This window comes from Argentina silus (genome assembly GCF_951799395.1).
Source record: "Argentina silus genome assembly, contig: scaffold_281, whole genome shotgun sequence".
Lineage (NCBI taxonomy): Eukaryota > Metazoa > Chordata > Actinopteri > Argentiniformes > Argentinidae > Argentina > Argentina silus.
In genome coordinates this window covers 1-16171 of record NW_028152985.1, presented here as the reverse complement: position 1 = coordinate 16171, position 16171 = coordinate 1, and the positions used below count along the sequence as shown (strand labels likewise).

The 16171-nt window shown below is 52.7% G+C and overlaps 2 protein-coding genes across 2 annotated transcripts; both read left to right on the top strand.

The window, feature by feature from the left end:
* Positions 1-390: 390 nt before the first annotated feature.
* On the top strand, positions 391-6013 carry cysltr3 (cysteinyl leukotriene receptor 3). The gene is made up of 3 exons (XM_083697754.1): positions 391-544; positions 4243-4621; positions 4737-6013. Exons 1-3 carry the CDS (start codon positions 538-540, stop codon positions 5551-5553), a joined length of 1203 nt encoding a protein of 400 aa, XP_083553880.1. The 5' UTR covers positions 391-537; the 3' UTR covers positions 5554-6013.
* A 4557-nt stretch (positions 6014-10570) lies between these two features.
* Positions 10571-15827, top strand: LOC310824497 (RPA-related protein RADX-like; the record flags this gene model as incomplete). Its single annotated transcript, XM_083697756.1, has 6 exons — positions 10571-11264; positions 11619-11782; positions 12132-12303; positions 14486-14594; positions 15464-15555; positions 15642-15827. Coding segments are annotated over exons 1-6 (1360 nt in total), but the record flags the coding sequence as incomplete, so codon positions are not given.
* Positions 15828-16171: the final 344 nt, after the last annotated feature.

The following is a 16171-nucleotide window of genomic DNA, read 5'->3' as shown; positions in this document are numbered from 1 at the left end:
TCAACCCCAGGCAGGTCTGAACAGGCTGGGCTGGAATGCATGGAATGTCATTTTTTATGTTTTTATTTTTTATTTATACAGGTTTTTTCATTTGTTTCATTGAGATCAAACATTTGTTTCATTGAGATCAAATCCCTTTTTTAAGAGACACCTGTTTCAACAGCAGCAGGGGGAACAGAGTTTCAGACCAAACAACTTACATACACACACACTACACACACACAGTACAACAGTTACATCTAGAAACAAGCGTCATAACTGACAGGGGGCGGGGCTAACCGGGGGGGGACGGTTTCTTTGGTTCCATGGAACTCCCCCCCCCCCCGTACAACAAAATCATCGTGTACGGTCACGTCTCTTCTCTACGTCTCTTTGTGTAGAGAAGTCCCGTGAGAGCGACAGACACGCTACAGAGAGGAGGATCTGAAACGACGCTGCCGCGGTTCCCGACACGTGCACCGGACTCAACGGGAGACGGAGTTTGTTCGATGTCCCGCGGACGTCCAGCACCGAAATGGGCTCGCGCGGTGTGACAGCATGACAGGTGAGTTCAGCCCGTCAGTCCCACGGCCGGTCCGTCAGTCCCACGGCCGGTCCGTCAGTCCCACGGCCGGTCCGTCAGTCCCACGGCCGGTCCGTCAGTCCCACGGGCTATGACCGCTTCTTATACTTGTTGTGTCTTGGTCTTGCCACGGTAACGGTGACGGTGATGAAGAGTTCATATCAGACGGTATTTGTCAGGTGCATCTCGTCGTCCAGCCGGTGACATGGAGAAATGCTTGTGGTCATCTGGCTCCTCGTTCAACAACAATCAAACTAATTAACAGTACAACAACAACAACAACAACAACAACATAATAATAATAATGATGATGATAATGATAATAATGATAATAATAATAATGATAATAAAACAATGATAGTAGTCGTGTAAGGGTGCAGTGTAAGTAGCAGCAATAATTGACAGTAGTAAAATAATAATAATAATCATAATAATAACTATAATACAGTGACAGAGGTGTAATGTAGGTAGCTAGTTGTGTGAGATAAGAATATTTCAGTCTTAGTAGATCATATTTGTGTTCGTGTTTTAGCGCAGTGAAAAGTCGGAGTAGTTTCACTTCGACCGGGAGGGTTAACGGCCACCGGGAGGGTTGACCGGACCTTATAGAGCAGAGCCCCGGGTTTTACTGGCTTTTGGGGAGCGATAAAAACAGCGAATTTGTTGTGAATTTGACTACTAAATACTTTTTAAAGCTCCTCTTTACTACTCTAAATCATCATCATGGTACAGTTTAAATAGTGGTTAAACTACTGGTTAATGGTTTTTATACTGGTTAATGGTTTTATACTGGTTAATGATTAATGGTTTTATACTGGTTGAAGTGGTGGTTAGGGTCAGGGATAGGGTTAGGGTCAGGGATAGGGCTAGGGCTAGGGTTAGGGATGCATGTATAGAGCTGATAGTTGTTGAAGTGGTTGTTAGGGCTAGGGTCAGGATTAGGGTTAGGGCTAGGGTCAGGATAAGGGCTAGGGTTAGGATTCCATGTGTATATATAGATGTAGTAGTGTTAGAAAGCTGTTGCAGGTGTGTAGGTCATTTGGCTGTGGTTTGGTTAGGGTTAGCCCAGGGACAAAAGAACTGTGTTCCCACTTCCTCATACCAAACCGCAAATCTGTATTTATAGTCTGGTTTCTCTCCCTCTCTCCCCCCCCCCCCCCCCCCTCTCTTCTCTCTCTCCCTCTCTTCTCTCTCTCCCTCTCTCTCCTTCTTCTCCCCCCTCTCTCCTCTCTCTCTCTCCTTCTCCCCCCCTCTCTCCTTCTCCCTCCTCTCCTCTCTCTCTCTCCCCCCTCTCTCCCCTCTCTCCTTCTCTCCTCTCTCTCTCCTCTCTCTCTCCTCTCTCTCTCCTCTCTCTCTCCTCTCTCTCTCCTCTCTCTCTCCTTCTCCTCTCTCTCTCCTCTCTCTCCTTCTCCCTCCTCTCCCCTCTCTCCTCTCTCTCCTTCTCCCTCCTTCTCCCTCCTCTCTCCTCTCTCCCTCTCATTTACATTACATTTACATTTATGGTATTTAGCTGTCGCCTTATCCATTGTATTTGTTGTAATATTTGTCTAAGTAAGTGAATCATCTATCCATCAGTCATCATAAGAAAGTAATCTATGCTCAGACCAGGGTTAGGGGGTTAGGGTTAGTACAGGGGGGTAGTGGGGGTGAAGAGGTCTCTAGGGTTAGGGTTAGTACAGGGGGGTAGTGTGGGTGAAGAGGTCTCTAGGGTTAGTACAGGGGGATAGTGGGGGTGAAGAGGTCTCTAGGGTTAGTACAGGGGGATAGTGGGGGTGAAGAGGTCTCTAGGGTTAGTACAGGGGGGTAGTAGGGGTGAAGAGGTCTTTAGGGTTAGGGTTAGTACAGGGGGGTAGTGGGGGTGAAGAGGTCTCTAGGGTTAGTACAGGGGGGTAGTGAGGGTGAAGAGGTCTCTAGGGTTGGGGTTAGTACAGGGGCGTAGTGGGGGTGAAGAGGTCTCTAGGGTTGGGGTTAGGGTTAGTACAGGGGGGTAGTGGGGGTGAAGAGGTCTCTAGGGTTAGGGTTAGTACAGGGGGGTAGTGGGGATGAAGAGGTCTCTAGGGTTAGGGTTAGTACAGGGGGGTAGTGAGGGTGAAGAGGTCTCTAGGGTTAGGGTTAGGGTTAGTACAGGGGGGTAGTGGGGGTGAAGAGGTCTCTAGGGTTAGGGTTAGGGTTAGTACAGGGGGGTTAGGGTTAGATCGGTAGTGACTCTGCAGTCCTGACAGCAGAGGGAAGCTCCTCCCACCAGCAAGGCGCCAGGACAGTGAAAAGCCGTGACTGAGTGGTGCGGCTGCTGCATCCACGTAGAGGCGGCGGTGCCAGGCGGGCAGCCGAGGTGGAGGAGTGGAGTGATGGGCAGGGGTTAGGGTTAGTACAGGGTTAGGGTTAGTACAGGGTTAGGGTTAGTACGGGGGGGTTTGGGGGCTGACCATTGCTTGCAAGTAGGGAGGGGCTGTTCCCTTTGCTGCCCGGTCAGCTGCACCAGGGTCTTGAATCTGATGTGAGTTGCTACCGGGAGCCAGTGGAGGGGAGAATTTTCGTGTTGCCACCTGTCTCTTCCTCCCTCCCTCTCTCTCCCTCCCTCTCTCTCTCTCTCCCTCCCTCTCTCTGTCTCTCCCTCCCTCTCTCTCTCTCTCCCTCCCTCTCTCTGTCTCTCCCTCCCTCTCTCTGTCTCTTCCTCTCTCTCTCTCTCTCTCCCTCCCTCTCTCTCTCTCTCTCCCTCCCTCTCTCTGTCTCTCCCTCCCTCTCTCTGTCTCTTCCTCTCTCTCTCTGTCTCTTCCTCCCTCTCTCTCTCTCTCTCTCCCTCCCTCTCTCTGTCTCTCCCTCTCTGTCTCTCCCTCTGTCTCTTCCTCCCTCTCTCTGTCTCTCTCTCTCTCTCTCTGTCTCTTCCTCCCTCTCTCTGTCTCTCCCTCCCTCTCTCTGTCTCTCCCTCTCTGTCTCTCTCTCTCTCTCTCTGTCTCTTCCTCCCTCTCTCTCTCTCCCTCCCTCTCTCTGTCTCTCCCTCTCTGTCTCTCCCTCTGTCTCTTCCTCCCTCTCTCTGTCTCTCCCTCCCTCTCTCTGTCTCTCCCTCTCTGTCTCTGTCTCTCTCTCTTCCTCCCTCCCTCTCTCTGTCTCTCTCTCTCTCTCTCTGTCTCTCTCTCTGTCTCCCTCTCTCTGTCTCTCCCTCCCTCTCTCTGTCTCTCCCTCCCTCTCTCTGTCTCTCTCTTCCTCCCTCTCTCTGTCTCTCTCTCCCTCTCTCCCTCTCTCTCTCTCTCTCTCTCTCTCCCTCCCTCTGTCTCTCCCTCTGTCTCTCCCTCCCTCTCTCTGTCTCTGGAGCTGCTCATGTACATGATGATGATGATGATGATGATGATGATTCTTGTGTATAGTTACACTGGAATTATTATTATTTATTACAGCTGTCATGTTGGATGGACAAGCTCTTGACCTGTGATAAGTTGGGTGGGTTGATTTGATTGCCCCTGATTGGAAATCTGGATTGTATAAATGTGATGCACTGTTTCGACTGTCCCCAAACCAGGAGAAAGAAGCTGTGTCTCTGTTGCATTGGTAGCTGTAGGCTGTCGCAAGATAAATAGATGGAATTGAACTTTATTTGACGTTTTCTTACTTCAGTGATAAGAATACACAAAAATGATGGTGATGGTGATGATGATGATGAAGATCCGGTGGTGTCTCCACAGCTCCTTGGCTCGACCCCTCCTCCCTCCTCTCCCCGGTGACCCCTCCCCTCAGCAACCACACGGTGACACCGTTGCCTGGCAACCAGTCGTGCAGCAGGGACGACCAGGTGTTCAAGTACGGCGCCTACACCGCCACCTACCTGCTGGTGTTTCCTGTGGCGTTGCTTAGCAACAGCGGAGCACTGTTCGTCTTCCTGAGGCTCACGCCCAGACGCTCCGCCTCCTCCGTCCTCATGACCAACCTCGCCCTATCAGACGCCGGCTTCTCCCTCACCCTGCCGCTGCGATTGGCTTACTACTTCAGAGGCGGTCGCTGGGACCTCCCTGATTGGCTCTGCCGCCTGTGTGTGTACTCCTTCTACCTCAACCTCTACACCAGGTACACGCGCACACACACACGCACACGCACACACACGCCCACACACACACACTAAACACCCACACACACCCAGACCCCCACGCCCTCCTAACCCTCCTGCCCCCCCTCTGTCCAGCGTCCTCTTCCTGACGGGTTTGAGTGTCCTCCGCTGGCTCGCTGTCCTGCAGCCCCTCCGCCACCGCTCCCTGGCCACGCCCCGCCGCGCCTCATTGGCCAGCCTGGGGGTGTGGCTGTTTGTGGGCGTGGCCTCTGGGCCCTTCCTGATGCAGGGCGTGACGGTGAGGGCGGGGCTTAGCCGCTGCTTCGAGCCCTCCGGTCTGCCGTCATGGAAACGCATCTACGCCCTCAACTACGTGGCTGTGGCCTTCGGCTTCCTGCTGCCCTTTGCCACCATCCTCTGTTGCTACGGCAGCATCATCCGACGCTTGACGACCACCGCCGCCGCCGTGGCGACCGAGGAGGGGTGGCGGGGCTCGAAGCGTGGTAACCAGGGGCGACGGCGGCAGCGGTCGGTGCACCTGGTCGCCATGGTGATCGGCACCTTCCTGCTGTGCTTCCTGCCCTACCACGTGGCGCGGTCGCTGCACCTGCACGCCATGGTGGGGGGGTGGGGCTGCGTTACCACGGTGACGCTGCAGCGGGTGTTGGTGGTCACGCTGTGCCTGGCGGCGGGGAACAGCGTGGTTAACCCCTTCCTGTACTACTGCGCCGGCCGGGCCTTCAGGACCACCGTCCGCAACGCCTCCCTCACACACACACGGTCCCTCTCCTCCCTCACACACACACACAGGAGACGCCTCACACACACACACACACACACACCCACGCTCCCTCTCCTCCCTCTCACACACACACACACCACCCCAACACACACACACCACCCTAACACACACACACACACCACCCTAACACACACACACACACCACCCTAACACACACACACACACCACCCTAACACACACACACACCACACACACACACACACACACACTGACCTCCCCAACACAGACCCTTGTGTTTAATGTGTGTGTGTGTGTGTGTTTTCCCCTTATGTTTTTGTCTGTTTTATTCTCTCTCTCTCTACTGTAAAAACAAGATACAACATCATGTTATTACAACACGACTGAGATGGAATTTGTTTGAAGTACAGCTTAGTAACTCTATATGTAAATCCAGCCAGGCCCATAATCCAACAATGTCTCTCTCTCTCTCCCCTCCCCTCCCTCTCTCTCTCTCTCCCCTCCCTCTCTCTCTCTCTCCCCTCCCTCTCTCTCTCTCTCTCTCTCTCTCTCTCCCCTCCCCTCCCCTCCCTCTCTCTCTCTCTCTCTCTCTCCCCTCCCCTCCCTCCCTCTCTCCCTCTCTCTAGCATTGTGTTTTTATAGAATATGTTGAACTGAAATAAAACAATAAAAGATGAAAGTGTGACTTCTGTGTCTGGTGTCCCTGAGGTGGCACAGTGCCACCCGGTGGAAGGGGGAGGAGAAGCAGTCACTCAGAGGGAGGATGGACCTGACCATGTCCTCTTTAGAAACCTTTAATGGAGCCTGGTTAGCTTGGTTTAGACCTGGTCCAGTTTACTCTGGTTGAGACCTGGTCCAGTTGTGTCTGGTTCAGACCTGGTTTAGTCTGGTTCAGCCCTGATCCAGGACAGAGGCAGTGAGAGGAAGGTTTCAGAGGATGTCACTGGTTGTTGATGTTAGAAGAGACCTCACTACAAACTGTTTAGACTTCAGCTGCATAAATATCCTGGGGGAGGGGGGGGCAGAGGAGAGGGGGGGGGCAGAGGGGAGGGGAGGGGGGGCTGAGGAGAGGGGGGGAAGGGGGGGGGGGCAGAGGAGAGGGGAAGGGGGGGGCAGAGGGGAGGGGGGGGGCAGAGGAGAGTCCCCCAGTAGGGACACTCACACACTCATTGGATAAATTCAAAGAATTCCCATATCTCTGACATTGACATTTCAAACATGTTCCCACGCACACACAAACACACACACACACACACACACACTCTCTCTCTCTATCTCTCTCATTTACATTTCCATTTAGGACATTTAACAGAAGTCTTCATCCAAAGCGACTTACAACAAATCCATTTGTTTAAGTAAGTGAATCATCTGAACATCAGTCATCATAAGATAAAGTCATCAATGCTCAGACCAGGGTTAGGGGTTAAGACTAGGGTTAGGGGTTAGGGTTAAGGGTTAACAGTAGGGTTAGGGTTAGGGGTTAGGGTTAAGGGTTAACGGTAGGGTTAGGGTTAAGGGTTAACGGTAGGGTTAGGGTTAAGGGTTAACGGTAGGGTTAGGGTTAAGGGTTAACGGTAGGGTTAGGGTTAAGGGTAGGGTTAGGGTTAACGGTAGGGTTAGGGTTAGGGGTTAGGGTTAAGGGTTAACGGTAGGGTTAAGGGTTAGGGTTAGGGTTAGGGGTTAGGGGTTAGGGTTAACGGTAGGGTTAGGGTTAGGGGTTAGGGGTTAGGGTTAAGGGTTAACGGTAGGGTTAGGGGTTAGGGTTAACGGTAGGGTTAAGGGTTAGGGTTAGGGTTAGGGGTTAGGGTTAAGGGTTAACGGTAGGGTTAGGGTTAAGGGTAGGGTTAGGGTTAGGGTTAACGGTAGGGTTAGGGTTAGGGGTTAGGGTTAAGGGTTAACGGAAGGGTTAAGGGTTAGGGGTTAAGGGTTAGGGGTTAGGGGTTAGGGTTAACGGTAGGGTTAGGGGTTAGGGTTAAGGGTTAAGGGTAGGGTTAGGGTTAGGGGTTAGGGTTAGGGGTTAGGGTTAGGGGTTAGGGGTTAGGGTTAGAGGTTAAGGGTTAACGGTAGGGTTAGGGGTTAGTGTTAGGGTTAACGGTAGGGTTAGGGTTAGGGGTTAAGGGTTAACGGTAGGGTTAGGGTTAGGGGTTAGGGGTTAAGGGTTAACGGTAGGGTTAGGGTTAGGGGTTAGGGTTAAGGGTTAAGGGTTAACGGTAGGGTTAGGGGTTAGGGTTAGGGTTAGGGGTTAGGGTTAGGGTTAGGGTTAGGGGTTAGGGTTAGGGGTTAGGGTTAGGGTTAGGGGTTAGGGTTAGGGTTAGGGGTTAGGGGTTAAGGGTTAGGGTTAGGGGTTAAGGGTTAGGGGTTAGGGTTAAGGGTTAGGGGTTAAGGGTTAGGGGTTAGGGGTTAGGGGTTAAGGTTAGGGGTTAAGGGTTAGGGTTAGGGGTTAGGGTTAAGGGTTAGGGTTAAGGGTTAGGGTTAGGGGTTAAGGGTTAGGGGTTAGGGTTAGGGTTAGGGCCATAGGCAGTCACAATGCTAGAAGAGGGGATTACCACTGAGCCTGTGGGGTTTAGGGGAGGTTAGGGTTAGGGGTTAGGGTTAAGGGTTAGGGTTAGGGGTTAGGGTTAGGGTTAGGGGTTAGGGTTAAGGGTTAACGGTAGGGTTAGGGGTTAGGGGTTAGGGGTTAAGGGTTAGGGTTAGGGGTTAAGGGTTAGGGGTTAGGGGTTAGGGTTAGGGTTAAGGGTTAGGGGTTAAGGTTAGGGGTTAAGGGTTAGGGGTTAGGGTTAAGGGTTAAGGTTAGGGGTTAAGGGTTAAGGGTTAGGGTTAGGGGTTAGGGTTAAGGGTTAGGTTTAGGGGTTAGGGTTAGGGGTTAGGGTTAGGGGTTAGGGTTAGGGCCATAGGCAGTCACAATGCTAGAAGAGGGGATTACCACTGAGCCTGTGGGGTTTAGGGGAGGTTAGGGTTAGGGGTTAGGGTTAAGGGTTAGGGTTAGGGTTAGGGGTTAGGGTTAGGGTTAGGGGTTAGGGCAGCTGACTAAGGTTTGGACTGACATAAGGTTTGGACTGACATATTCAACCTGTCCCTAGCCCAAGCAGCTGTCCCCGCGTGCTTCAAAACCACCTCCATCGTGCCGGTGCCAAAACACTCCACTGCAACGAGCTTAAATGACTTCCGACCAGTGGCACTCACGCCCATCATCATGAAGTGCTTCGAGAGGCTGGTCTTAGCTCAACTCAAGACCTGCCTACCACCCACACTGGACCCCTTTCAATTCGCCTACCGGCAGAACAGGAGTACAGAGGATGCCATTTCAACGGCACTTCACTCCGCCCTGTCCCACCTCGACAAGACTAACTCTTATGTGAGAATGCTGTTTATTGACTTCAGCTCAGCATTCAACACCATCATCCCCTCCAAACTGATCTCCAAACTCAGGCAACTGGGCATCAACCCCTCCCTCTGCAACTGGATTCTAGACTTCTTGACCAACAGGCCGCAGTCTGTTAGGCTTCACAACCACACCTCCTCAACCCTCACCCTGAACACCGGCGTTCCACAAGGCTGTGTGCTGAGCCCCCTCCTTTACTCCCTCTTCACCTACGACTGCACACCTGTACATGGCTCAAACACCATTGTTAAGTTTGCAGACGACACAACGGTGATCGGTCTCATCAGCAACAACGATGAGTCGGCCTACAGGGAGGAGGTCCAGCACCTAACAGTGTGGTGCAACGACAATAACCTGGCTCTCAACACCAAGAAGACCAAAGAACTCATTGTGGACTTCAGGAAGTCTAAAGCTGGCGCACACACCCCCATCCTCATCAACGGGACTGAGGTGGAGCGAGTCACCAGCTTCAAGTTTCTGGGTGTCCACATCTCTGAGGACCTCTCCTGGACCCTCAACACCTCCACCCTGATAAAGAAGGCTCACCAGCGTCTACAACATACTGCTAATGTTGTATGTTGTATGTGTATGTTATGTGTGATACCCCTATGTCTGTATGCTACTTGGAACCTGAATTTCCCCCTGGGATAAATAAAGTTTCTATCTATCTATCTCTATCTTCTTCCTGAGGAGACTAAAGAAGGTCCATCTATCTCCTCAGATCCTGGTGAACTTCTACCGCTGCACCATCGAGAGTATCCTCACCTACTGTGTCACAGTATGGTATGGCAACTGCTCGGCATCGGACCGGAAAGCACTGCAGAGGGTGGTGAAAACTGCCCAACGCATCACCGGTTCCTCACTCCCCTCCATCGAGGCTGTCCAGGGCAAACGATGCCTGCGTAAGGCACGCAGCATCGTCAAGGACATCTCTCACCCCAACCATAGACTTTTCACCCCACTCCCCTCCGGGAGGCGCTACAGGTCTCTCCGCACCCGAACCAGTAGGTTCAGAGGCAGCTTCTTCCCTGCGGCTGTCACCCTGCTGAACTCGAACACTACACCTACCTGACAACCTACTACCCCCGCAACCCCCACCCCCCCCCCCCCCACCCGGACAATTGCACTATTGCACTATACTCCCCTCCCCTGCTCTTACTCAATACCACTGCTCTTCTGTACATACCTGTTCATACTGTTCATAATGCACATAATGCACATATCCTATATTTTCTTTAATACTACTGTACATACTTGTTTATACTGTTTATACGGCATTCCATATTTATATTTATTCTGCATCTACCTCATGTTACTGTTAATACATATATACTGCTAGACTGCATTACCCATACAGCTCATATGCTGCTACACTGCTCATACTGTAACTATTTATTCTGCTATAATGCTACTGCTACTCACATACTGCTATACTGCACTGCTATATTATACTGCTTACATTACTATATTATACTGCACTACTACTGATCATTTATTGCACTACCTGTAAATACTGTTCATTGCACTTTCTGCTATTTTGCACTTCTGGTTAGACGCTAACTGCATTTCGTTGTCTCTGTACTTGTACTCTGCACAATGACAATAAAGTTGAATCTAATCTAATCTAGGGTTAGGGTTAGGTTTAGGGGAGGTTAGGGTTAGGGTTAGGGTTAGGGTTAGGGGAGGTTAGGGTTAGGGAAGGTGTCGGAGCCCAGAAACAAACCTCTCTCCTGTATTTGTTCTAACAGAGGTTTGAGATGAAGGTGGTCGAGGACACAAAGACCACCGTTACACCGTTCAGGTCTTTCTTCCCTCTGGGAGACACCTGCTCGAAACTCCAACTCCCACAATGCACCGCGCTGTTGTGTTTCGCTGTAAAGCAAAATGGCGGTGACCGCAGCCTGCCGCCCGAGCTGCGCCATTCACCGAACCTTCTCCCGGTCCAGCAGCACTGACCCATTCCTCCCGACCAGCAGCACCGTGGTCTGCCGGGAGCCGCTGTTCGTCGTGTCTCTGCAGCGGTACCGGAGGGACCTCGGCTTCGGGATCTTCTTCCCGCAGGCCGTTCCCGCGGCGGCGGCGGACAGCCTGTACGACGCGACCGTCACCGACGGGGACTGCAGACTCCGGGTCACCGTCGACCCGAGCCTCAACCGGCTGGTCGAGAGGAACGTTTTACGGTGCGGTTGTCAACTGCGGAACGTCGTCTTCTCCGCGGGGGTTTCTGTCAGGGAGGACGGCGAGGAGCGGGGCGGCGGCGGGGAGACGTACCGGGTGGTGGGGTTGGAGGTGGCCGGGGAGGGCGGAGAGGACGGGCTCAGCGGGGTGGATGTGGGGGCGCTGCCGTGGTTCGGGCCGGACTCGGCGGGGCCCAGCCTGCTGCCTCTCCGCGCCGCCCGGAGCCTCTATCTCCCGCTGTGGAACAACCAAGACTACACCGGACCGGCGTGGCGGGACACGCCGCCCACACACACCCCTCACACCGGCTCCGACCCGGAGGAGTCCGCGGAGGAGGCGGAAGGTAGGACACCGGTCCGGACCATATGATACAGGAGAGGCTGATGGAGGTAGAAATCGGAGGATGGGCTCATCACAGTTGTGTTTGATACCGTTCCTCATTCAATACCATGCATTACAGTGAGCCCGTCCTCCGATATCTACCTCCCCCAGCCTCCCCTGACTGTGTGTGTGTGTGTGTGTGTGTGTGTGTGTGTGTGTGTCTCTGTGTCTCTGTGTCTCTCTCTGCGTGCGTGTGTGTGTGTCTGTCTCTGCGTGCGTGTGTGTGTCTCTGTGTGTGTGTGTGTGTGTCTCTGCGTGTGTGTGTGTCTATCTCTGCATGTGTGTGTCTCTGTGCGTGTGTGTGTGTTTTGTGCAGGTGTGAGAGCGTCGGTGACAGTGTGTGAGCTGCGGAAGGCGTTTGTGGGGGGCTCGTGTGGCGTGAGGGGCGTGGTCAGGAGTGTGTTACTGGTGCGCGTTCTGAACAAGTCCAGACTGACCTTCTACGGCCGGGCCGACAACAACTGTGAATGCCCTTATAAGGTCAGTACACACACACACACACACACACACACACACACACATAGACACACACGCGCACAGACACACACACATGCATAGATACACACACACACTCATATGCATAGACACACACATGCATAGACACACACACACAGGCATACACACACACACACACACACACACACACACACACACACACACACACACATGCATAGACACACACAGGCATACACACACACACACACACACATGCATAGACACACACAGGCATACACACACACACACACACACATGCGTAGACACACACACACACACACCCACACCCTCTCTCTCACGTCATTCTGTGTTGTTTCTGTTGTGTCGGTGCCAGGCGGAGCTGGATGTGTGTGACGGGTCTGGCCGTGTGTGTGTGGTCCTGTGGAACAGTGTGTGTGTGGAGTGGTACCGCTGTCTGAGGCCGGGCCAGGTTCTGAGGCTGGCTCGCTACAGAGTGAAGGAGAGCTACGACTCCAGAACCAACGACCACTCGGACAGCAATATAGGTACACACACACACACACACACACACACACACACACACACACACACACACACACACACACACACACCACTCTCTTAAAGGTTCATTGTATTGTCAGCTTTTAGTTTAGGAGGTTCTTGGACCACAACCCAACCATGGGTCAACTGTTGCACATGCGGTCGCGCTCATCTCTTGATTTCTCAACGAGCAACCGGCCGCGTAGACGTTGCACACCACTGATTGGTTGGTTAGTGAGTGGCGGCGGAGCTGAAGTGGTTCAGTCCTGGGAGAAGGTTCTGGAGTTTGTGTGGATGACCTGAAACCTGGAGGAAACAAAGGACGGTGGAGCTGCGTTGGGGAATCAAACGGCCAGCTTCCTCCTTCGGCTCTTCTGGCTGGAGGGTTTCAGAAAGCACCAGGAGACGAACTATCCTGAGGGAAACAGGCAGCCTTTGTTTACCAGCTAGCTCGTTAGCTAGCCTGACTAGCCTACAGTACAGAATGACGTCTGCTGCTCTACTCAGACTGCAGCTGTTCTCAACCACTAATAATGAATCCGTCACATGATACATGGCCAAAGGTATGTGGACACCTAAACATCACACCTATATGTGCTTGTTGAACATCTCATTCCAAAACCATGGGTGTTAATATGGAGTCAGTCCCCCGTTTGCTGCTACAACAGCCTCCACTCCTCTGGGAAGGCGTTCCACTAGACTTTGGAACATGGCTGCAGGGATTCACTCCCATTCAGCCACAAGAGCATCAGTGAGGTCGGGCCTTGATGTTGGGTGAGAAGGCCTGGCTCAGAGTCGGGGTTCCAATTCTCCCCAAAGGTGTTGGAGGGGGTTGAGGTCAGGGCTCTGTGCAGGCCAGACAAGTTCTTCTACACAGGGGCATTGTCATGCTGAAACAGGAAAGGGCCTTCCCCAAACTGTTGCCACAAAGTTGGAAGCGTACAATTCTCTAGAATGTCATTGTGCTGTAGCATTAAGATTGTCCTTCAATGGAACCAAGGGGCCCAGACCATTATTCCTACAAACTATACAGTTGGCACTCTGCATCGGGCAGGTAGGGTTCTCTGGCCTGGTAGGGTAGGGTTCTCCTGGTAGGGTAGGGTTCTCTTGGTAGGGTAGGGTTCTCCTGGAAGGGTTCTCCTGGCATGGTAGGGTTCTCCTGGTAGGGTAGGGTTCTCCTGGAAGGGTTCTACTACATGGTGGGGTTCTCCTGGAAGGGTTCTCCTGGCATGGTAGGGTTCTCCTGGTAAGGTTCTCTTGGCATGGTGGGGTTCTCCTGGTAGGGTTCTACTACATGGTGGGGTTCTACTGGCATGGTAGGGTTCTCCTGGCACTCCGGAGAACGCGTTTCCATAGCTCCAGAGAACACGTTTCCACGGCTCCAGAGTCCAATGGCGATGTGCTTTACACCCCTCCACCTCTACATCCCTCCATCCCTCCTCTCCTCCATCCCTCCTCTCCTCCATCCCTCCATCCCTCCTCTCCTCCATCCCTCCACCCCTCCATCCCTCCATCCCTCCAGGTATTGTGCATGGTGATGTCAGGTGATGTCAGGTGATGTCAGGCTTGTATGCGGCTGCTCGCCATGGAAACCCGTTTCATGAAGCTCCTGACGAACGGTTCTGGTGCTGATGCTGATGCTGTCTCCAGAGGCAGGGTAGAACCCAGTGGTCGGTTCTGGTTCTGGTGCTGATGCTGCCTCCAGAGGCAGGGTGGAACCCAGTGGTCGGTTCTGGTTCTGGTGCTGATGCTGCCTCCAGAGGCAGGGTGGAACCCAGTGGTCGGTTCTGGTTCTGGTGCTGATGCTGCCTCCAGAGGCAGGGTGGAACCCAGTGGTCGGTTCTGGTTCTGGTGCTGATGCTGCCTCCAGAGGCAGGGTGGAACCCAGTGGTCGGTTCTGGTTCTGGTGCTGATGCTGCCTCCAGAGGCAGGGTGGAACCCAGTGGTCGGTTCTGGTTCTGGTGCTGATGCTGCCTCCAGAGGCAGGGTGGAACCCAGTGGTCGGTTCTGGTTCTGGTGCTGCAACCCAGGATGATTTTAGGGGCCACATACGTTTGTTGTGTATGAAACACCAGAAGTGTTAATGACAGAACGCTCACACACACACACACACACACACACACACACACACACACACACAAGTCTACTGCACAGGTAACTCCCTCTCTCTCTCTCTCTCTCTCTCAGAGATCAGTCTGAACTCCAGGAATCCGTCAGCTGACATCTCCATCATCCCAGAATCCTCTGTTTCTCCTGACTGCCGTCCGCCCCGCCCCTCCTACTCCTTCTACAGCGGGTACACACACACACACACCATACGTACACACACACACACACACCATACGTACACACACACACACACACCATACGTACACACACACACACACACACCATACGTACACACACACACACACACACACACACCATACGTACACACACACACACACACCATACGTACACACACACACACACACCATACGTACACACACACACACACCATACGTACACACACACACACACACCATACGTACACACACACACACACACCATACGTACACACACACACACACACCATACGTACACACACACACACACACCATACGTACACACACACACACACACCATACGTACACACACACACACACACCATACGTACACACACACACACACACCATACGTACACACACACACACACACACCATACGTACACACACACACACACACACACACACACACCATACGTACACACACACACACACACCATACGTACACACACACACACACACACCATACGTACACACACACACACACACCATACGTACACACACACACACACACACACACACACCATACGTACACACACACACACACACCATACGTACACACACACACACACACACCATACGTACACACACACACACACACACACCATACGTACACACACACACACACACACACACACACCATACGTACACACACACACACACACCATACGTACACACACACACACACACACACACCATACGTACACACACACACACACACCATACGTACACACACACACACACACACCATACGTACACACACACACACCATACGTACACACACACACACACACACACAGCCTTTTGGTGTGTATTCTATAGTATTTCCTGTCTCTTACAGGGAGGAGCTCCTCAGCTGTCCCCATGGAAACGTCTGTGATGTCATTGGCCTGGTGGTGTTCGCTGGCCGGCCTGAACGAATCAGGAACCATGGTGAGGGTCACCAGGGTTACCATGATGATGATGATGATGATGAAGAAGAAGAAGAAGATGATGACATCACTGTGTTTCTCCTGCAGAGGGAAAGGGGGCGGAGCTGATAGAGTATCGCTGGCTGCGATTGGTGGACGGATCTGCTGAACAGCCAATCACGATTCAGCTCTTCTCCACATCACAACCAGAGATACACACCAAGTTATATCCACGTGAGGAGAGAGAGAGAGAGAGAGAGAGAGAGAGAGAGAGAGAGAGAGAGAGAGAGAGAGAGAGAGAGAGAGAGAGAGAGAGAGAGAGAGAGAGAGAGAGAGAGAGAGAGAGAGAGAGAGAGAGAGACCACTCTAGTATCAGTAGTGGTGTGTAACCCCCCCCCCCCCTCCTCTAGTATCAGTAGTGGTGTGTAACCCCCCCCCCTCCTCTAGTATCAGTAGTGGTGTGTAACCCCCCCTCTCTCCCCCTTCCTCTAGTATCAGTAGTGGTGTGTAACCCCCCCCCCCCCTCCTCTAGTATCAGTAGTGGTGTGTAACCCCCCCCCCTCCTCTAGTATCAGTAGTGGTGTGTAACCCCCCCTCTCCCCCCCCCCCCCCTCTAGTATCAGTAGTGGTGTGTAACC

Excerpts from the sequence above, each read along its gene's own strand:
- cysltr3 (XM_083697754.1), top strand. Across the intron at positions 4,622-4,736 it reads TACCTCAACCTCTACACCAG|CGTCCTCTTCCTGACGGGTT; the intron begins GTACACGCGCAC and ends CCCTCTGTCCAG.